This window comes from Protopterus annectens, chromosome 9.part0, assembly GCF_019279795.1.
Source record: "Protopterus annectens isolate FY-2018-M chromosome 9.part0, PAN1.0, whole genome shotgun sequence".
NCBI classification, from domain to species: Eukaryota; Metazoa; Chordata; order Ceratodontiformes; family Protopteridae; genus Protopterus; species Protopterus annectens.
Genome location: NC_056743.1, coordinates 891,868,021 through 891,891,624, shown reverse-complemented (window position 1 = coordinate 891,891,624; position 23,604 = coordinate 891,868,021). Strand labels below are relative to the sequence as shown.

Below are 23,604 nucleotides of genomic sequence, written 5' to 3'. Positions count from 1 at the left end.
TTCATGTTCGAATTTCAGATCCGAAGTCTTCCTTAAAAGCTAAGTATCCCATTGGGGAAAACTTTTTTTCTTGCTCCAGACCGATGTCAGAAAAAGTTAATTGTATTTCTTGTGGGAAGCAAATACCTCATAAGGATTTTCACTCTTACTATATTCCTTGCCTAGGCCCTGACCACAATGTTGCTTATTGTCGATGTTGTGCTAGATTTAACCAGCGCACTATAAAGCACCAGTACGATTTTGCTTTTCACTATTTTGGCAGAAGATTTAATTACATGATGCCGTCGGATATCCAACCGACTACCACAATTCACAAGAAACGCAAAGAAAAGGACAGGCATCCGAGGTCTAAAACAGACTATGCTTCTTCTAAGCCAGTCGCCGGTTCACTGGCTCTCAGTGAGGCGCTTTCGCAGCCCCTGACGCCTGCTACTTTGGACCCACAGGCTGCAACAGACTCCCATGTGGAGTCGCCTAGGCCGCTGGAAGCTCAAAGTATTGGACCTTCGGAAACTATTCCCTCAGATGGGTCTGGAGCCGCTGAGCAGGCATTGGCTTCTGAGGGGTTTTTCAGACCTACTCAATTGTACATTAAAGCGACTCCAGCTACAAAGGCAAAGACTAAAGCATCTTTAAAGACAAAGAAACAAGTACAGAAGCCTCATGGTCAGGCCTCCATGCCCAAAAAGCAGATGCTCAAAATGGCCGAAGACTTAATTACGTTGATCAGGGGTTCCCATCCCCCTCCTGATAAGAGGCCTAGACAAGAGAGAGAATATGAATCTTCAGATCAGGTTTTCATTTCTTCAAATTCCTCTTCTGATCAGGAATACTCTTTTCCTCCCTATGAGGATTCTGATGCTGAAGAATCTATCAGTTTAGCCTCTCCTCCTGAGGATTACTCTTTTGGGGAAACCTTGCATACCATGAGGGAACATTTCCACTGGGAGACCCAAGATTATTCTGAATCTAAGAAACGGCTCAGGGACTTTCTTTTACTCCCTCAACACAGGCCCCTAGCTATTTCGCCTGTTAGACATTGTAGATGATGTATTTTCAGAGTCCAGTCTGACCCCTGACTCCTTACCTCCAGCTCCTGTTAAGCCGGACAGGTACTACAGGGTGCCTGACTCTCATAAATTCCTTTTCAAGAACCCTGCTGCTGACCCATAAACTATTTCTCAGGGTCCCAAAGGGGTCAAGGCACTGCAAAAAACCCTATCCCCCTCCGACAGGGATTCTAGGGCATTAGACAGATGGGGAAAGAAGATTTACACCTTTGCTACCTTGGCTATAAGAGCTTTAAATTGTCAATTTCATATGCTCAATATCAGCAATATATTATGTGGCTGCTTAAACAGAAAATGTTGATAAATTCGGAAGGTGCAGAAAACAAAGGAAATGCAGGATTTATTGCATGCACCTAAGCAAGTTGGAAAGCATACTTTGCAATGTGGTTTTGATTCTTTGGAGGCCTCCTGTAGGGCTGTCACGGGTTCTGTCATTAGGAGGCATGCTTGGTTAAAGGAACAAACTTTACCAGATCATGTTAAAGCAAAATTATTGGATGCTCCATTACAGCATAATACTTTGTTTGGTGTTAAAGCAGAAGAGGTGTTAAAGAAAATGGAGGACAAAGCTAAAGTGGAGAAGACAAATCACAGCCTTACAGGAAACCGTCCCAATGACTTCCTACGCCAAGCACTTATCTTCTGGCAGCTCCTTTAGGGGGAAAACTAGCACTTTTTTCTCAAAATTGTCACATAATAACCCAGGACAAATGGGTCTTAGACATAGTGTCACAGGGCTACAAGTTTCACTTTCATACCCTGCCAAGGGCAAACTGTTGGCCAGACCTACCAAAAAAACAGTGGGCAGAGGCACAAAAACAAGTCTCATCCCTCATGGACATGAGGGCCATTCAACAAGTACCAGAACAAGAGCAGGGACAAGGATTTTATTCAAGACTGTTCTTGGTACCCAGAAAGGACAAAGCCTGGAGACCAATACTGGACCTATCTATTCTAAACACATATCTGGATATACCAAAATTCAAAATGTTGACCTTACAGCAGCTTTTGCCCATGCTGGGCAAGAAGGCTTGGCTTGTGACTTTAGACCTAAAAGAGGCATACCTGCATGTCCCAATCAGACAAACATGCAGAAGATACCTCAGATTCAAAGCTGGCTCAATGCACTATCAATTCTCTGCACTGCCCTTTGGCTTATCTACTGCGCCCAAGGTCTTCACAAAGTGCTTGGCACCAGTAATTGCATTCCGCAGACAAAGAGGAATTCAAATATATCCTTACTTGGATGACTGCTGCATTCAAGCAAATAACAAGGACATTCTACTACAGCATCTGGCATTTGTAAAAAGATTACTACCATGCCTAGGGTACACAGTCAACGAACAAAAATCAAAACTAGTACCCTCTCAAGAGATAAAATTCCTGGGTGCAAGCTTAAATACAACTGCCCAGATGACTTCTCACGCCAGACAAACAAAGGCAACTGACTACCTATTTCACACTGTTGGCAACAAAGGCCCAGTTATCTGCAAGAAAAATTCTGCAGGCTTTGGGCTTCATGGTATCCTGCATTCTGCTAATTCCATATGCAAGACTGCATATGAGGAAACTTCAGTGGTACCTAAAAAGTGTTTGGACTCAGCATTGCCACAGCCTGGAAGCAATAATTACTCTCATTCCCTGCCTGCAACAGGAGTTTCGATGGTGGGCAAAGGCCTGTCACCAGAACAAGGGACAGCCATTCACCTTACCCCCAGCCAGGCAGGCATTGACAATGGATGCATCAGATTATGCCTGGGGGGGGGGGGGGCACACATGGCAGGAAGATGTATTCAAGGCGCATGGTCCGCCAACTAGATGCATTTACATATCAATCAAAAAGAGATGCTAGCTGTTCAGAATGCCCTGACAGCCCTCAAGGACCTACTTCATCCGTGACACCTACTGATAGACAGACGATACCACGGTCATGTGGTATATAAACAAGCAGGGAGGCACTCATTCTTACCCCCTATGCAGACTAGCCATCACTTTGTGGGACACAGCATTGACTAACCAAGTACATCTGCAGGCACATTTCCTGCCAAGAAAGATAAATACTCTGGCAGATGAACTAAGCAGAAACCTCATGCATCCCCACGAATGGAAATTGGATCCACAAGTCTTCAACATAACGGACATAGACTTATTTGGCTCTCTTCACAACTGCCAACTAGAGAGATTCTGCACAAGGACTTATCACAGACAAGCATGGAAAGTGGATGCCCTGTCTTTCAGCTGGAAAAACTTAACAGTATATGCCTTTTCTCCACTGCCTCTCCTCCCCAAGGTACTCCTAAAGGTCAGACAAGAGAAGCCAAAAATGATACTGATTGCCCCAGACTGGCCATGCCAGTACTGGTATCCAATCCTAAGGAACTTGTCTCATTGCCCAGCCTGGACCTTACCTCAAATACCTCACCTATTGTTCCAACAAAACAATCAGATCCTGCACAGCCAACTCAAAACTTTAAATCTGGCAGCATGGCGGATAATGTAGTCAATTAAAACACTCCTCTCACCAAAGCGATGATGGATGTCATTTTGGAGGCCAGGAGGCCAGGTACTAGAAAATCCTGTGCTGGAAAATGGAAGAGATTCTGTGCCTGGACTAAGAATTGACACAGCAGTACCAAATATTCCTCAGATTTTGCGATACTTAACTGAGATGTTGGACAAAGTCCTATCCTTTTCATCAATTAAAATTCATGCCGCTGCCATTTCGGCTCATTACAATACAGAGCCACCAATCTTTTCTAATCCTTTGTTAAGGCAATACCTCAGAGGAACCAAAAACTTAAGGCCTCCAAGGAGATCACCAATACCTGCATGGGACCTCAATTATCCTTTTGAGCCAGCCGCTACAGCTGATATAAAGTTTTTATCTTGGAAAATAGCTCTGCTCCTAGCTAATAACCTCTGCAAGACGAGTCTCAGAGCTACAGGCACTCATGGCTGTGGAAACTTTTATCATTCTTTATCCAGACAGGGTTTCTCTGAGGACAAACCCGACATTTATGCCTAAGGTAGTGTCCATTGTGGCCCTTAACCAAACTATTCATCTGCCTACTTTTTATCCAAACCCACAGAATAAGGGAGAGAGAATTCTGCATTCTTTGGACATACACAGACAGCTACGCTTCTACTTGAACAGAACCAAAGCTTTCAGAAAGACTGAGTAACTACTAGTGGCATATGCTGCAGGATCACAAGGAAAGGCTATCTCAAAGCAGACTATTTCAAAGTGGATAAGCCACTGCATTCGTTTCTGCTATTCACAATATGGCAAGTCAGTGCCTAAGGGCATTAGGCCACATTCTACCAGAGCAGCAGCTACTTCAGCAGCCTTCCTCAGGGGAGTACCAACCAAAGACATTTTGGAGTTCAGTGCACACCTTTACAAAGAACCATCATTTACCACTCTACTCTAAATCCAGGGCAGGCTTTGCCACTGCAGTTCTGCAGGGCCTCATAGCCGCTCCTAATGCTGTTTAGCTCCAGCCTCCCAACCATAGCTTTGGGAATCAACCCAAGTGTAATGACTGCAACAGTGAAACACGAAGAACATAGTACAGTTGTGTACACTTACCATAAATGTAAATGTTTGAGTGTATTCACTGTTGCAGTCCAGGTTACTCACCCACTATCCCCCATCTTTTTGCTGGAACTTATCTACACCTCTCTAATCTATGTGGTGTATTTGCTTTTAGATGAAGGTATTATATTGTTTGGTGCATGCATGTTTTATTGGCATGTTTTTAGCCTACCCTCTTGGGGGCACCTGACATCTGGGGCAAGAAAAACTAAAGAAAATGGTGTCTGCTGCATCTTTTATACCCCTGGCGCACTGACGTCAGGGAAGAGACGACAGCAACCGACGCCGGACCTAGACTTTAGAATTCAGGCCGACTGAGGGTAGCCTGCCAGTAGGATAACCCAAGTGTAATGACTGCAACAGTGAATACACTCGACATCTACATTTATGGTAAGTGTACACAGCTGTACTTTACAGGATTATGTTTATGGTAGACCTATCCAGATTGAAGCAGACCACAAACCTCTAGTCACTATCTTAAGACTGCAGCATATGATGTGAGATTGCAAAAGTATAATTTCACTCATGTCTACAAGAAAGGAACAGTTCTTTATCTTGCTTCTTGCTGATACATTACCCAGATCACCTCAGAACAGCATGAAAATGAGAACTTTGATTTTGAAGTCATGGAAGTGAGAAATTTTTCTTCCATACGTCTTGATTAGTTGAGAGATCACACAGCCACAGATCCAGCTTTGCAAAGGCTCAACCACTTTATCAATCAAGGATGGCCCTCAAAGCAATCTAGTTTACCTCAAGAAGTCCAACCTTATTATCCATACAGAGATAAGATTTTGTCTGACAGTGGCATCATTATGAAAGATCCAAAAGTAATTGTTCCAAACTCCTTGCAACAAGAGTACGTTCCTATCTTGCATCGTGGTCACCCAGGAACAGACGCTACCTAAAGTAGGGCAAGAGGTCTAGTATTTTGGCCTTTTATGTCACAAGATATTGAGAGAGCACTTTCATCTTGTTCCATGTGTAATAGTACTAAGCCACATCAGCAGAAGTAGCCACTTCAGCTAAACCAGATTCCTAAACTAACTTGGTCGACAGTAGCCACCATTTTCGAATGGAATGGTCAACATTATTTGGTATTGGTAGACTCTCAACTCCAGTTGGTAAGAGATTGATCTACTTTTAAGCTAGCATCCAATACTGTTATTACTAAGGTGACGCGTCATTTTGCAGTGCATGGTTGTCCACACAAAGTTATTTCTGGCAGTGGCACGCAATTTACAAGCCAACAGTTCAAAAGATTTGCTGAAGAATGGGACTTTACTCGTGTCACAAGTGGCCCTGAGTACCCGCAGTTAAATGGTTTGGCAGAACTTGCAGCTCAAAGTGCAAAACAGTTACTAGATAAGTCAAAACGAGATAATTGTGATGTTTTCCTGAATCTCTTGAATCTCCGAAATGTTCCTCATGATAAACATGGTTGTTCACCTGCTCAGAAACTTCTGTTGAGCCAAACAAGAACCACATTTCCAGTCAGTAGTTAAATGTTGGTTCCATGTGTCAAGAACAACAGGTCAGTGAAAGCCAGTCTGTTGAAATGTTTAACCCAGAAGTCCTACTATGATAAAACCAGCAAATCGCTTAATCCATTATGAGAAGTGGTAAAGGTGCAGTCATCCAAAGGTTATTATTGGATTGGTGTCGTGAAGAATATTTGCCCAGAGCCGAGATCATACATTGTGGAATCACAAAAAGCAGAGTTTAGGTGGAATGGGAAAGATATGAGACTGGTGTCCAAGCCTATGCCACAGCAAGTAGCCTGTGAGAAAGGCACTGCATCTCGGAGTGAGTTGTCCGGTGTTCCAATTCCTGAGGAAGTTCCAGAGAATATCCCCGTTCCTGTGATGAATACAGAAGTTCCTGATAAAAGTTGTTCACGGAAGACTGTCCCTTTTGCTAAATTCAGTCCAAATTGTTGTTTGAGAATTTGGTTGTATGTTCAGACCATGTAACAGATGCACGGTAACTTGGACATGAGCATTGTGTTTTGTTTCTGATATCTGTAGTAATGCATGCCTAATGTAATATTGTTTTTACCAAGGGCAGTCTTTTTAAGAGGGAGAATGTAGAGCAGTGTGTGCATGTGCATCTTTAAGAAGCTATCCAAGGCTTGCACAAGTGTTTAAATACGGAGTACGTGCAAATTTGATTGCCATTTTGTAGTAAGATGTTGAGATGTAAGCATATATGTATGCAAGGTCCGTGTGTTAACCAGTTTGCTTATGTTTTATGATGCTGCTATCCATCCTGATGTGTTTCTATGTATTAAAACCTCTAAAAGAAATACCCCGCCTGCTTACCATCTATGTTGGAGAGGGACGAGTGACAACTTGTAGCAATGTAGTGCTTGGTGGCTGAAAATTATTTTTCAATCCAGAATAGCCTAATTTTGATGTATTTATCTGAAATTTGACAGGACCCTAGAAGCTCTTAAAATATTCTCTTGAATTGCAGAATCATGAAAGGTAAAATATGACAGGGCCCTAGAAGCTCTTGGCATATTGTCTTGAGTTGCAGAATCTTGAAAGCTGAATGCTGATAACCACAATTTGAGCATTTTTTCCTAATTCTTTCCTTTCTGCCAGCCAGCCGAGCATAAAACCTCCCGTACTTGACCCCTTTCTTTCCCTCATGGAAGCATCATCCTATATCATATGTCTAATAGACTACCAGTGAGCTTGTCATTAAGGTAACTAGTAAGTGTTGTTTTTATGTGGAGATATTTCTGTTGGTCCTAACCTCACCTCCTAGGCAGTGAGATATGTGACCCACATTACTTTCTCCATGCAGGTGTGTGCTTCTGTAGACATGCTTATGAAAGTGCCACCAGACAGTGAATTAGTGAACCAATTTCCTGCCTCCAGTCCATGATTTCCATGGAGTCCCTCCTCTAAGGGATTGCAGCATTCCCACTGTCTAGCCCAGGCCCCCAGTAGATAAAACCAATTCTTACTTGCCAGCTTTATCAGCTGCCTGTGACACTACTCATATTTGGGTCACCTGTGCTGTAGTCTGGGCTTTATCTATGTAAGGCACCAGAGCTGGCACCACAATTTGAGTTTTTGAGTATCTCTTTGCCATCTTGAGTTTTAGGAAAGAAACATTACTGTATTATAAACGTCTTACTTGTTTGCCTAGGCAAAGTAGTAAGATGCCTACATCTGCTGATAATGGATGCTGTGCCCACCCAGGTATTGTGCTCACCCTCAAGTAGTGTCCGATGAAGAAGATAGGATAAGTAAGAGGGAGAGGGATTGTGGAGCAGATCTGCTAACAATAATGTAGTGTAGGAATTTGCTTCCCTTGCAGTAGATTCTGATCTGTTTCAGTTCTGATCCACAACACTTACAGTGCATGTGTATATAGCATATATTCATCTTGGGACTTGAGACTTTTTGTGTTCCTAGTGTAGTCTCAAGGTTTTCATTTTCAGGATTGTAAGATAAAAGATTCCAGGGTACACCTTATGTGGAATAAACCCTATACCCAGAGTGTCTGACTTCTTTTTGTCTCTATTTAAATTTCAGGTTTACTGTTGGGAACTCATGAAGTGTGCAGCCCATTACCTGCTTCTCAATGTGTGAGAGCCCTTCTTCCTTGTTCAACACAACAGCAGCCACCAGTACTTCCTCCCCCTGCACAACAGCCATCTGTAACTAATCACATGATGCCACAGGTGAGTTGGCACTCTGCAGCTAGTCTTTTAGCTTTTTTTCTTTGTCCTTTGTGAATCGAAGTAGGATGTGGCACTAGCTGAGAGAAACATGTTTGTAGTCAGCAGGACTTGCTAAATAGAAGAGCTGCAGGGATGGAGTGCAGGGCCTAAAATTAACCTCATGTTGCATCTTTCAGATGTCTTTATCAAGGCAAAGTCAGTTAAATACTTTTTAGAAAGGTTGACTCCAAATGAAAGTAAGGTGGTAATGATGAAATAGCAGTATAAAACTATTTACAAAAAATAATGTGCTTTACAAAAGTTTTATGTAAACTTGACATACAGAGCTAAAGCTCTGTGGATCAGGTGACCAGGATTCTGTTAGTGTCTCTGGTACCTTCTACACCTCACTGAGGAAGAAGAGGAGTGAAGGGGCTAACACTATTGCCTTGTGTGAAGGGGAAGGATGGGTAACATGTCTGGGGCACACAAAGTGCAGTAATTTTCCTGACGGACACTGGAGAACCATGCACAGAGTGCTGATTCCAAGTGGTGTGTTTACATCTTCCAAGAAGGGAGTGCTAGTTCTGCACTATGCCAACTGCATGTTTTTCCCAGAAGGTGGCATGCTGGGCATTCATAGGAAATTTTTGGTCCGTAAAGAGAGAACCCCTCGTCCTTTAGGGATGACAGTGTCTTTTCTAGTTTGCTTGCCCTTCAGTCCTAGGAGAGTGAATATACACACCATAGAACTGTCATGATAGTGAGAAATGAACAGACCGTGTGAGCAACAGAAAGACAAGGCTCAGTGGTCAGTGGGACATCAGAAAAGAAAGAAAACACAGACTTTAACTTATAAAACTCCTTTTTGTCTGCCTTATTTGTTTCTTTGAGTCTTCGTTTCTTGCCTTAAGATATGAGAAGCAGCACAACTAATATGAAAATCCTTTGTTTTTTTTTTTTTTTTGCTTAGTACAGTGCCCTCAACATACACACACACACTGCATACCAAGGGCTGAGAATTTTTACTTCTAGCAAAGCTTTTCAGGAAGAGTGGAATGTGAGTAGTCTTGAATCACAAGAGAGCTATGTTTTATGGAAAGGTGACTTTTCATGAATTCTGAGAAGCTCAAACTGTCCATTTCATTCTGCTGATGATGTCCTTCATGGATGCATCTGCAGTCATAACAACTGGGTTGTCCTGTCGTCAGGCAGCCCTTCAGTCGGCCGGATTCCAAAGTCCGGGTCCGGCTTCGGCTGATGTCGCACTTCACCCGACGTCATCTCTGTTGGTCTTCGGGTATAAAAGCATCAGCCGACGCCATTTTCCCCAGTCTTTCTTGCCGCGTGGCGCAAGCAGAAGCTGTTCGCAAGTGCCGGTCGGTCGGATCCAGAGATTACTTCTACCGAATACTACTTCGAAGACTTCTAAAGCTAAGTACCCCGTTGGGGACTCTTGCCTCAGCCGATGTCAGAAAAAGTTAATAATTGTTTAACCTGTGGGAAACAAATACCTCATAAAGATTTCCACTCTTATTGTCTGCCTTGTTTAGGCCCAGCCCACGACGTAGCAGCCTGTTTGGCCTGTGCTTCTTTCAACCGACGAACGCTTAGGCGTCGGTCGGAGTTTGCTGAACAGTTTTTCGGTTCTGATTTTGCGTACATTATGCCGTCGGATCCCCCGACTACCCAATCTGCCAAAAAACGCAAAGATAAAGACCGACACTCGCGGTCCGCGGTTTCGGCCGAAACCATGGTTAAGCAAACCGCGAGTGTCTCGGTTTCGGCCGAAACCGAGAAAACTGATCAAAGTACAGCTGAATCTATCTCTACAACTGAGGCCCCTGCTACCACTCTTGAATCGGCCTCAGAAATTTTATCCACTACGGTGGTTGCTACTGACTTATCAGACACCATTCTCTTGGATGTCTCTACCCCAGCACGTGGTGCTGCTAGGCCTCCAGCAGCCATGTCCATTAAGGCCTTCGCCAGGGCTAAAGCAGCCAAGACTACTAAAACAGTGCCTGTTAAACCCCTACAACCAGGCCCTCCTCTAGTTCTCAAATGCTTACTCTGGCAGAAGATTTAATTTCATTAATTAGAGGATCTCAATCTCACCCAGACAGGGCCTCTCAGCCCCAGAGAAGAGACCTAGGGCAGAGCCCCTGAGCCAGTGTCATCTGATGATTCTGCCGATGAATCAGACATAACTGACCAGCCAGAGGCTCCTTTCTCCAATTTTGAAGACTCTGATGCTGAAGAATCCATTCCAGCTGCTTCCCCACCAGAAGAATTCTCCTTTGGGGAAACCTTACATGCCATCCGAGAGCAGTTCCAATGGCAGCAACAGGATTTTTCAGACTCCACAAAAGACTTAGGACCTTTCTGCACCTTCCACAGCACAGGCCCTTAGCTATACCTCCTGTTCTCTCTGTGGTGGATGATGCTTTCAATGATGTCTGCTCCGCACCAGATTCTTTACCTCCAGCCCCTGCCAAACCAGACAGATTTTACAGGGTGCCAGACACTCATCACCACCTTTACAAGGCCCCACTTGCAGACCCGAAACTATATCCCAGGGTCCCAAGGCAGTAGCTGCGACCATAGCTAAAACCCTATTCCTTCTGAAAGGGAAGCAAGGTCATTAGACAGATGGGGCAAAAAGGTCTACACTTCAGCTACTCTCTCAGCTAGAGCTTTAAACTGTCAGTTTCACATGATACAATACCAAGAGTTTATGCTTGATCAGTTAACTAAAAGCTAACCACTGATGAATCTCTTGATAAGAAATATGTATTAGAAATGGTAAATAACATACAACAGGTTAGTAACCATTCCTTAAAATGTGGCTATGATGCACTGGAGGCTTCATTTAGATCAGCCATGACTGGCACAGTGATAAGAAGGCATGCATGGCTAAAGGAGCAAGCTTTACCGGATCATGTTAAAGCTAAGTTGCTAGATGCTCCTATGGATAAGACAAGTTTGTTTGGTACACCTGCCCAGCAGGTTATGAAGAAAATGGAAGAAAAGGCAAAATCTGTTCAAATGGTTAAAGATTTCTTGCAGGTTCAACCACCAAGGTTTAGCAGGAACTGGCCTGCCAAAAATTGGTCCTTTCCTGACTCCACAAGATCTCAAAGGGGCAGGAATAGGCGTTCCAGAGGCAGAAACCAATCCAGAGGAGGTGCCTACAGAGGACGACAGTGGCAAGGTAACAACAGAGGCACAGACACAACCACTGCCACTACATCAACACAACCACAGTGACTTAACCCTAAATCCGCCTACCAGGGAACAAATAGCAGCTCCTCTAGGCGGAAAGTTAACCTTATTTTCAAAGAACTGGCACTATATAACAAAAGACAAGTGGATTTTACAAACCATAGATCAAGGTTACGGTTCCACTTCCACACTTTACCAGTCAAAGAGGAATGCCAAATCTACCTCCAAATCAAAAACAGAGGCTCTACAACAGATAATGCAGTTAGCAAACATGAGAGCTGTGGAAAGAGTGCCAACAGCAGAGCAAGGAAAGGGGTTCTACTCCAGACTATTCCTAGTTCCAAGAAAGGAAAAAGTTGGAGACCAATTCTCGACCTGTCCACCTTAAATACATACATCATTGTCCCAAAATTCAAAATGCTGACCCTACAGCAACTTCTTCCCATGCTGGGCAAGGAGTGTTGGCTGGTAACTCTAGATCTCAAGGAGGCATACCTGCACGTCCCCATTCGACCAATCTGCAGAAGATACCTCAGATTTCTTGCAGGATCAGAGCACTATCAATTCTCAGCATTGCCCTTTGGCTTATCTACTGCGCCCAGAGTATTCACAAAATGCCTGGCATCAGTAATCGCCCATTGCAGACTACAGGGAATTCAAATTTACCCATACCTGGACGACTGCCTGCTACAAGGGACAACAAAAGCAAGCTGACAACAGATTTACAAAGGGTCATTTACTTGCTACAAGCACTGGGATACACAGTCAATTTACAGAAGTCAAGGCTGATACCATCCCAAACAAGGACATTCTTGGGCTGAATTGGACACAGTAAAACAAATGGCATTCCTAACAACAGAAAACAAAAGAACTCCTCTTTACTTCTTGGCACTAACAAAACTGAACAAGTTAACAGCAAGAAAAGTACTGCAGGCCTTGGGCTTCATGGCATCATGCATAATCTTGGTCCCACTTGCCAGACTACATATGAGAAAACTACAGTGGTACCTAAAGAATTTATGGTCCCAACACAGACACAGCCTAGAAACAGAAATCCCACTAATTCCATGCTTAAAACAGGAGTTCCTATGGTGGGCTCAGGCATGCCAGTCAAACCCAGGGCTACCCTTCGCAGATGTCAAGCAAGCCAGACCATCACAACAGACGCTTCAGACCTAGGATGGGGGCCCACATGCTGGACAAATGCGTGCAAGGATTGTGGACACAGGATCAACTTCACCTGCACATCAACCTAAAAGAAATGCTGGCAGTAAAACTGGCAATCCAAAAGTTCAGACCATTTCTCAAAGAGGGCCAGTTGATGATAAGGACAGACAACACCACAGTCATGTGGTACATCAACAAACAGGGAGGCACTCATTCATACCCCTATGCAGAATGACTTTGGAGCTGTGGACCCTGGCACTCAGCTACAACATCCAGTTACAGGCAATATTTGTACCGGGAAAAGAAAATACTCTAGCAGACATATTAAGCAGAACCACATCGGATGGCCACGAATGGAAGCTGCACCCGGACATCTTCAAGACCATCTCAAAGAAATGGGGAATGCCTCAGATAGATCTATTCGCATCACCTCTCAATCACCAGCTCAAAAAATTCTGCACAAGGACATTCCACCCACTAGCATGGAAAGTGGATTCGCTCTCCTTCAGCTGGAAAGGCCTAACAGCATATGCATTCCCACCTCTTCCCTTGATACACAAAGTATTACTAAAAATCAAGGAAGAACGTCCAAGGATAATCCTGATAGCTCCAAACTGGCCAAGACAACACTGGTACCCACTGCTGAGGAGCATGTCTCGAACAATATGTGGCCAATACCCTGATGCCTTTGATGTTAACTCAGAACAACTACAGCATCATACATCCAAACCTAAAACGCGTTGCAACTGACTGCATGGAACATCACATAGCAGCAGCTAATCCAGAACTTTCCCAAAGAGTTAAAGACATTATTCTTGAAGCACGCAGACCTTCAACAAGAAGGAACTATGCTGGAAAATGGAAAAGGTTTGTCATTTGGAGTACTGAAAGAGGAAAAGGTGTGTCAAACATAGATATGCCTAACATTCTGGAGTATCTGGCCGAACTTCTTCATTCAGGCCTGTCCTACTCCTCCATCAAGATACATGCATCAGCTATTTCAGCAGAATACAGCTTTGATCCACCTGTTTTTCGCACCCTTTGCTCAGGCAGTTCCTCAGAGGAATCAAGAATGTAAAACCTCCAAGGAAACCACCATTACCAGCTTGGGACTTAAACTTTGTGCTAGAAAAGTTGACACTATCACCCTTCGAACCAGCAGCAACAGCAGACCTACAACACCTGTCATGGTAAACTGCTTTCCTACTGGCAATTACTTCAGCAAGGAGGGTTTCAGAACTACAGGCCTTAATGGCAGTGCAACCCTTCCTAATCTTCCACCAAGATAGAGTGTCCATGAGGACTAATCCTACATTTATGCCTAAGGTGGTATCCAGAGTGTCTTTAAACCAGGCAATCCACCTACCTACCTCTTTTCCCAACCCACAAAACAGAGGGAAAGAATACTGCATACCTTGGATGTACATAGACAGCTACGCTACTACTTGGACAGAACAAAAAGTAGCAGAAAGACTGACCAACTTCTTGTAGCTTATGCAACAGGAAGGGAAGGAAAAGCTATTTCAAACAGACAATCTCCAAATGGATAGGAAATTGCATACGATTCTGTTACTCCTTCCACGGAAAACCAATTCCACAGAACATAAGACCTCATTCTACAAGGGCAACAGCCACTACCACAGCCTTCTTACGAGGAGTGGCAACCAAAGACATTATTGAGGCGGCTACTGGACCTCCGTGCATACATTTGCCAAGCATTATAATTTGCCTCTATATTCCAGATCGAGCAGGGTTTGCCACTGCTGTACTGCAAGGGATCCTAAACACACCATAATCTAGTTTTATCCTCCTCCCTAGTTGGCTATGGTATTCACACCAGTTGTTATGACTGCAGATGCATCCATGAAGGAAATAGTACAGTTTTGTACCCATAATGTAGATGTCCGAACTGGATAGCATCTGCAGTCAGGAATACCTCCTCCTTCCTCTGTGGTACTGGGTGTTTACCTCCTAATAGCTAGCTGGTGGGGGAGTCCTTTTTGTATTTATTTGTATATATGTACATACATGCTTATTTTTGTGTTTACCTCTATCTTTTTGGAAACATTGGCATCTATCCAAATTTTAGCCTCCAAGGGGCTACTGGCATCTGGGGCAAGAAACACTGAGGAAAGGCGCGGCTGATGCTTTTATACTTCAAGCAGAGATTTTCAGGAAGAGTGCGACATCAGCGAGTCGGACCGGACTTGAATCCGACTGAAGGGCTGCCTGACGACAGGACACAGTTGTTATGACTGCAGATGCTATCCAGTCGGACATCTACATTTATGGTAGGTACAAAACTGTTCTTCGTGTTTCACTATTGCAGTCATTGCATTTAGGTAATCTACTGGCAGGTTGCCCTCAGTCGCCCTGATTAACAAAGTCTTGGGTCCTGTGTCGGTTGCTGTCCCTTCTACCATGACGTCAGGTTGTCAGGGGTATAAAACATGCAGCCGACACCATTACATCAGTCTTTCTTGCCACGCGGTGCCCGAAGCAGAAGCAGTTCGCAAGTGCCAGGCGGCCGACTCCTGTAATTTTCGTTTTCGAGTTTCAGAACCAAAGTCTTAAACTAAAAGCTAAGTACCCCGTTGGGAAACTTTTTCTTGCCCCTTAACGATGTCAGTAAAAGTTAATAGTTGTGTTACTTGTGGGAAGCAAATACCTCATAAGGATTTTCATTTGTACTGTATTTTTTGCTTAGGCCCTGACCACGACGTACCTTGCTGTCAGTTTTGTGCTTTAATTAACCAGCACACTATCCGTCGTCGGTACATTTTTGCTTCTAAATATTTCGGTTCTCGGTTTAATTATCCAGAAATGATGCCGGTTAGCCATCCAACTACCGGAATACCGGAAAAAATGCAAAGAAAAAGACAGGCCGTTGAGGTCCAAAACTGCCGCCAACGCTTTTCCTAAGCCAGTCGCCAGTTCGTCGGTACTCAGTGAGGTGCTTTGGCAGCCCCTGATACCCGCTACTTTTGATTCGCAGGCCTCTACTGAGACCCATTCGGATTCCGGTATGCCGCGAGATGTTCACCTATGGAACTCGCGGCTGTCTCTACCTTGGATGGGTCCGGAGCCGCTGTGCAGGCACCGGCTTCTGAGGGTGTATTCAGCCCTACAGATTTGTATATTAAACCGACACCACCTTCAATATTAAGGTCAAAATCTCGATCTGTGTCTAAAAAAACGGCGCCTAGTCCACATGTTTCAGGCCCCTATGCCTAAAAAAAAATGATCAAAATGGCTGAAGATTTAATTACTCTAATCAGGGGTAGTTAACCCCCCCCCCCCTTCTAAGAGGCCTAGGGCTGAACTTGACTATGAATCTTCTGAACAGGACTCTGTTTCTTCTGACTCTTTTTATGAACAGGATTTGTCCATACCTACTTATGAGGACTCTGATGCAGAGGATTCCATTCCTTCTGCTTCTCCCCCTGAGGATTTTTCTTTTGGGGAAACTTTACATACCTTAAGGGAGCATTTCCACTTGGAAAGTCAGGATTTTTCTGAATCCAAAAAGAGGCTTATGGATTTCCTCCTCCTTCCTCAGCATAGGCCTTTGGCTATACCTCCTGTACCAGACATAGTTGATGTGTTTTCTGAATCCAGTATGGCCCCTGATTCCCTGCCTCCGGCCCCTTGTAAGCCAGACAGATATTACAGGGTTCCTGACTCCCACAAATTCCTTTTCAAAAATACTGTTGCGGACCCTGAAACAATTTCTCAGGGGCCCAAGCACATTAAGGCTTCTACTGCTTAAAATCCTACCCCTTCTGATAGACATTCCAGGGCGTTGGATAGATGGGGTAAAAAGGTTTATACTTCTGCAGCCTTGGCAATCAGGGCTTTAAACTGTCAATTCCATATGCTAAAATATCAGCAGCATCTCATGGGATTGCTTAAACAGAAAATTATGTTGATTTCTGACAGTGTGGAAAGTAAGGATTTACAGGATTTATTGCATTCAGCTGAACTAGATGGAAAACATACTTTGCAATGTGGTTTTGATTCTTTGGAAGGCTCTTGCAGGGCTGCTGTTACTGGGTCTGTACTTAGAAGGCATGCTTAGCTTAAGGAGCAATCTCTGCCTGATCATGTTAAAGCAAAATTGTTGGATGCTCCTTTGCAGCAGGACTGTCTGTTTGGCAATAAGGCTGAAGAAGTTCTAAAAAAGATGGAAGATAAAGCTAAATATATGCAAACTGTGAAAGATCTCTTACAAGTACAACCTCCAAGATTTAGTAGGCACTGGCCTACTAAGAACTGGTCCTTTCCAGTTCCTTCCAGAGCCACTCAAGCCAAACCCAGACATTTCAAAAGCACCAGGTTTCAGTCCCAAGGGACTTTCAGAACTAAGCAGTGGGGTGCCTCTGCTTCCAAATCTGGAGATAACAAGACACCTCCCTATTGTAAACAGTCTCAATGACTTCCCTCTAAAATTGCCAAGCACTTACCTCTTAGCCACCCTTTTGGGGGGAAAACTGGCTCTTCATGCAAAAAATTGGCAACTTATAACCCAGGACAAATGGGTTTTAAATATAGTGTCCCAGGGATACAGATTTAATTTCCACACGTTACCAACTCCAAATGGATGGCCAGACAGACCTGCCCCCAAATCAGTGAGCAGAGGCTCAGAAACAAGTACTTTCCCTCCTAAACATGGGGGCAATTCAACTAGTATCAGAAGAGGAAAAGGGTCGAGGTTTCTATTCCAGACTTTTCCTGGTACCCAGAAAAGACAAATCATGGCGTCCAATTCTGGACCTGTCTACTTTGAACACATTTCTGGACATTCCAAAATTCAAGATGATGACTTGTCACCAGTTACTTCTTATGCTAGGCAAAGATGCTTGGTTAGCAACTCTAGATTTTAAAAGAGGCTTACCTACATATCCCAGTCAGGGAATCTTGCAGAAGATACCTCCGCTTCAAAGCAGGCTACTTGCATGATCAGTTCTTTGCACTGCCCTTTGGCTTATCTACTGCGCCAAGGGTATTTACAAAGTGCCAGGCTCCAGTAATTGCATTTTGCAGGCAAAGAAATATTCAAATATATCCATACCTGGATGATTGTCTAATTCAGGCAGGAAACAAGGCCATTCTTCTAAAACATCTGGCGTTTGTAAAAAAAAAAAAAAAAAAAAAATGTTCTAACTTGTCTAGGGTACACCATAAACAAAAATAAATCACAACTGGTACCCTCTCAAAAAATTACATTCCTGGGTGCAAGCTTGAATACAACTGCCCAGATGGTTTTCCTCGCACCAGAAAAACCACTTCATTTGGTGACTTACTTCAAACAGGTGGCCACAAAAACCCTGCTATCTGCAAGACAAATACTGCAAGCCTTGGGGTTCATGGCCTCCTGCATTCTTCTATTTCCATATGCAAGACTGCATATGAGGAAACCTCAGTGGTACTTAAAAAGTTTATGAAGTCAACATTGTCACAGCCTGGAAACAATGATTCCTATTATTCCTTGCCTGCAACTAGAGTTCCTATGGTGGGCAGAGGTATGCCACCAAAACAAGTGACTGCCTTTCTCACTACCCCCTGCCACCCAAACCCTAACTACAGATGCATCTGACAATACATGGGGGGCTCATCTGGCAGGGAAGTGCATTCAGGCAAATGGAGTCCAAATCAAATGCACCGTCATATCAATCAAAAAGAAATGCTAGCTGTACAGAATGCACTGAGAGCCTTCAAGGACTACCTTCATCCAGGACAACTAATGGTAAAGACTGACATCACCACAATTATGTGGTGCATAAACAAGCAGGGGGGGGGTACACATTCCTACCCCCCTCTGCAGACTAGCCATGGCATTATGGAACACGGCCTTGAACTGTCAAGTACAACTACAAGCTCAATTCCTGCCAGGAAAGCTGAATATTTTGGCAGACGAACTAAGCAGAAATCTCATGGACCCACATGAATGGAAACTGGAACCACGGATTTTCAACATGTTGACACACAAATGGGGGTGCCCAGACACAGATCTTTTTGCATCACCCCAGAACTACCATTTGGACAATTTTTGCACAAGAACTCATCACAAAAAAAGCCTGGAAAGTGGATGTTCTGTCCTTCAGCTGGGAAAACGTATCACTCTATGCCTTTCCCCCTCTGCCTCTGCTCTCCAAAGTTCTACTAAAAGTCAAACAGGACAAACCAAAAATGATTTTGATTGCTCCAGACTGGCCTCGCCAACACTGGTACCCACTCCTATGCAGTCTGTCACAAATTTTTCCATGGCACCTGCCTCAGACATTTTTCTTACTGTCTCAGCAGAACAGCCAAATTCTGCACCCTCAGCTCCAAACATTAAATTTTGCAGCTTGGCTAATCACTTAAATTCCCCGTTAGCATCCCTCAGCAAATCTGTGATGTATGTCATTTTGGAGGCGAGAAGACCTAGTACTAGAAAATCTTATGCGGACAAATGGAAAAGATTCTGTGCCTGGAACCAGTCTCAAGGTATAAGCACAGCAGTCCCCAATTTACCTCAGATTTTGCAATACTTAACTGAGATGCTTCACAAGGGCCTGTCATTTTCTTCCATAAAAATCCATGCCTCAGCCATTTCAGCTCATTACAACACAGAACCCCCCCCTTCTCTCATCCTCTGCTAAAACAGTATCTTAGAGGGGCCAAAAACTTGAGGCCACCCAGGAGAGCTCCAACCCCTGCCTGGGACCTTAACTTTGTTTTGGAGAAACTCACTCTCCTTCCTTTCGAGCCAGCTGCTACTGCAGACTTAAAATTTCTTTCCTGGAAAACAGCCTTCCTTTTAGCAATCACTTCGGCTAGAAGGATTTCTGAATTACAGGCCCTTATGGCAGTGGAGCTTTTCATCATCTTTCATGCAGACAGGGTGTCACTCGGGACAAACCCATCCTTCATGCCCAAGGTGGTATCCAGTGTAGCTCTTAATCAGTCCATTCATTTGCCAACTTTCTTTCCCAATCACAGAACAAGGGGGAGCGGATTCTGCATTTATTGGATGTACACAGACAACTTAGATTTTACTTGGACAGGACTAAATCTCGATGAAAATCTGAACAGCTGCTGGTAGCGTTAGCCACAGGAGCAGATGGAAAGGCTATTTCAAAGCAAACCATTTCCAAATGGATAAGCCATTGTATTCATTTCTGCTATAAGCACCATGGAAAACCTATCCCCCAGGGGATCAGATCCCATTCCACCAGGGCTGCATCTACTTCGGCAGCCTTTCTCAGAGGTGTTCCTACCAGGGATATTCTAGAAGCTGCTACCTGGAGTTCAGTTCATACTTTCACCAAACATCATCATTTGCCAATTTTCTCTAAATCCAGAGCTGGCTTTGCCACTGCTGTTTTGCAGGGCCTTGTAGCCGGTCCTAATGCTGTATAAATCCATCCTCCCAACCATAGCTTTGGGAATCTACCCAAATGTAATGACTGCAACAGTGAAACACGAAGAACATAGTACAGTTGTGTACACTTACCATAAATATAGATGTTAGAGTGTATTTACTGTTGCAGTCCTGGTTGCCCTCCCTCCAGCCCCCTGTTTTTTTTCTCTTACTATGCCTCTACTTTCTTTTACTACACTTAAAAGCCTTTTTGGTGTATTTGCTTTTGTTTCGAGGTATATTTTTGTGTTTTAAATTATTTATATATATTTTGCTCCCCATTTGGGGGGCACCTGACATCTGGGGCAAGAAAAACTGATGTAATGGTGTCGGCTGCATGTTTTATACCCCTGACGACCTGATGTCATGGAAGAAGGGACAGCAACCGACGCAGGACCCAAGACTTTGTTAATCAGGCCGACTGAGGGCAACCTGCCAGCAGATTACCCAGATGTAATGACTGCAACAGTGAATACATAACATCTACATTTACGGTAAGTGTACACAACTGTACTTTTCTGCCTATGACGGAGGCATTTGCAGGCATGGACTGCACTGCCAGAATTTATTTTGTATAGCCTTAGAAGCCTTTATGTTTTGTGATTTTTGCTGAACTGAAAATTGGTAATGATCATGCAAAACTTTAGTAATTCTTCCCTTGGGTAAGTCATTTTCCAGGCTTGTGTGATGTTTTTAAGCATATATATATATATATATATATATATATATATATATATATATAGATGTATATGATAAATGCAGCTATGTGCAGACACAGCTGCAGAAGTACAAGGTGAGAGTGGTGCAACAGTTAGTTTTGCTACGTCACAGTTCCAGGTTTCCTTTCTGATTTACATTTTCTGTAAGGGTGTCCATTTAATGCTGTGCATACTGTGTAGTTCTTTGAAACTATTTTTATAAAAGCTATAACAGCACACATTTCCTCCTGAGCTTTGCAGTTCTTTCTGCAGCTCTGGTGCTTCAGATCTGATTCCCAGCATCAGTGGGAGTTGGAGCCTCCTGAGAAGCTTCAGAGAACTTTGGAGCTGAATTCCACAGATCCAAAGAGTATTGTCCCTTGCTCGGATCCACAGACTTCTTTCCAGATCCAATGGAGGTTATCAGTATAGTTGTCTCTTCTCTTCCATCGGCTTTGATGTCAGATCCCAGACTCTCAGATCTGAGACTTGGGAGCAGATCTCCAGTTTTGTACTAAAAACCTCTCTCATCTGCCTTGCCTTCCTAATTGTTTCAAACCCTGACCAAACATTCCAGGCCTGCTTACTCAGCTTCCAGATACTCTAGGAGCTTGACAAGAGGCCGATATGGACAGGATGGTGTAGAAATTCCTTAAGGCTCAGATCCAGATGGGAGACTTTCCTGCTCCTTCCCCTCTCGGTCCTGCTCAGCCTGTACAATCTCCTCCAGTCCAACCTGTGGTTTTGAAACCCCAGGATCGTTGGTACCCGAGAGAGTCTGGGTTGGATCCGAGGATGCCCCCTTCCTTGACTCTGGCGACATCCCTGCCAGCCCTGCTCTACTGCCTTCGGATCAAAGTGGATCTCTGATCCGAGAGGTCTGCACCAGGTCCGGGAGTTTGCATTTGGCTCCAATGCTTTTGGATTCATCATTTTTTCCTTGTGCCTCGGCTCTTGACAGCTCTGGTCCTTTTCTCTTTGGGGGGCTCGGATCCATGGTGGGTTCCAACCTTGCTTCCTTGGCTGCTTTGACTCAGAGGAAGTTGTGAGGTGTTTCACCAGTCCCGCCAGCCTTCCAGGTAGTAGAAAGGGCCTTCTTGTTGCATAGAAATCCATTCTGTCACATCTCTGATCCTAGCCCCTGCCGCGCATTGGTTCTGAGCATTAAGCCCAACATTCCTGCTCCTTCAGGTCAGCCTACCCTGGGAAGCCTCCACACTCATTCATCAGAGGGTTTCCCCCATTCTTCCAATACCTCCCCAAGCATCCCACAGAGGAGCATCTCAGAAGACGACATGCAAGAGGAGCCACATACACTTCCCGATGGAAGCCCTCACTGAGGACACCGGCTTTGATGAGGGAGAAGGATCTAGATCACCACCTGATGCCTTCTCCTTTAGCGACATCCTGGAAATCCTGAAACAGAAGGGTGGCTGGTTTTCCCAACCTCTTCCTCCTGTGGAAGAGTGGGTGTTTCTGGAGGGTTTTGGGGCAGACCCATCTGTCTTCCCTCGGTGGACGAAATTATTGACCTTGTTTCCCATCAGGCCTGGATGGAACCGAACACTATCGATCCCCCCCCCCCCCGGTCTTCACCAAATGCATGGCAGTTGTAGTAGCTCACTAGCTCACCTGAGGCTCAGAGGATTCCATGTGTTTCCCTATCTGGATGTTTGGCTCGTCACTGACCCAACCAGACAATTTCTACAAGACAGGGATTATGGAATCCCTATCTAGATGATTGGCTCATCACTGTCCCAACCAGACATCAAATTTCTACAAGACAGGGATTACTTGCTTCAGATCTCAGGCTCTTTAGGCATCATGATAAATCTTGCCAAAGTGAAGCTGACTCCTGTACAAAAATCTAGAATTTATAGGAACTCAACTGGATACCACAAATTAAGTGGCTTCATTACCTATTCACTGCTTTACATCGCTGAGAAGTCAGGTGTGAGACTTGCGGTCTCATCCATCCCCTTCAGCAAAACTAGTGTTACAAGCTCTTGGGTCAATGTCAGCTGCTGTTATTCTAGTCCCGCTAGCAAGATTCTTAATGTAAAATCTCCGGTAGACCTTTGCGGTTCAGTGGCCTATTCTTAATTAGCCTTTATCTGTCCTGATCAGACTCACTTCAGTTTGCAAATTTCATATTTGATGGTGGATACAGTTAGACGTATTTTTGGGCAGGTTACCCCCCCCCCCCCCCGTAGCCACAATGACCATGGATGCTTCCCAACTGGGGGGGTGGGGTTACAAGGGAAAGATTGCTTATGGCACATAGTCCCCCTCTGAGACCAAGCTGCATATCATTGTCCTTGAGATGAGAGCAGTCCTCCTAACAGTGCAAGCCTTTCAGGATGCTCTCCCTCTGGGGACTATTGCTATCCATACCAGACATGTCAGTAGACCGGTACATCAGCAAACAATGAGGAACCCATTCCTACCCATTGTGCAGAGAGGCCATGAGGGTATGGGAATGGGCAATCTCTTCAGACCACTTTCTAATTCCAGTTCTGAGGAAAACCAACGTGGCAGACAGATTCAGCAGGTCCATTCTGATTCTTTACAAGTGGTCCCTCAGTCAATCAGTAGAGAACATGATTGTCAGCCATTGGGGCCAGCCTTGCTGTGACCTATTTGCCTTTCCCTTCAACAAGTGTTGCAAGTTGTTCTGTCTGATTCCCTCTCCAGGGGAGTCACCGAGGGATGCTCTGATCCATGATTGGCTCCTGGGTCTCCTTTCTGCTTACCTCCTCTTCCGTTGA

General features: G+C 44.3%; 1 protein-coding gene across 1 annotated transcript in view; it reads left to right on the top strand.

Annotated features, from left to right (window-relative positions):
- Positions 1-23,604, top strand: part of R3HDM2 (R3H domain containing 2) — a 2,908,810-nt gene that overhangs the window by 1,410,808 nt on the left and 1,474,398 nt on the right. Inside the window, exon 9 of the mRNA XM_044083626.1 lies at positions 8,214-8,362. Coding sequence (XP_043939561.1) covers positions 8,214-8,362 — 149 coding nt within the window. The remainder of the gene's footprint in view (positions 1-8,213; positions 8,363-23,604) is intronic.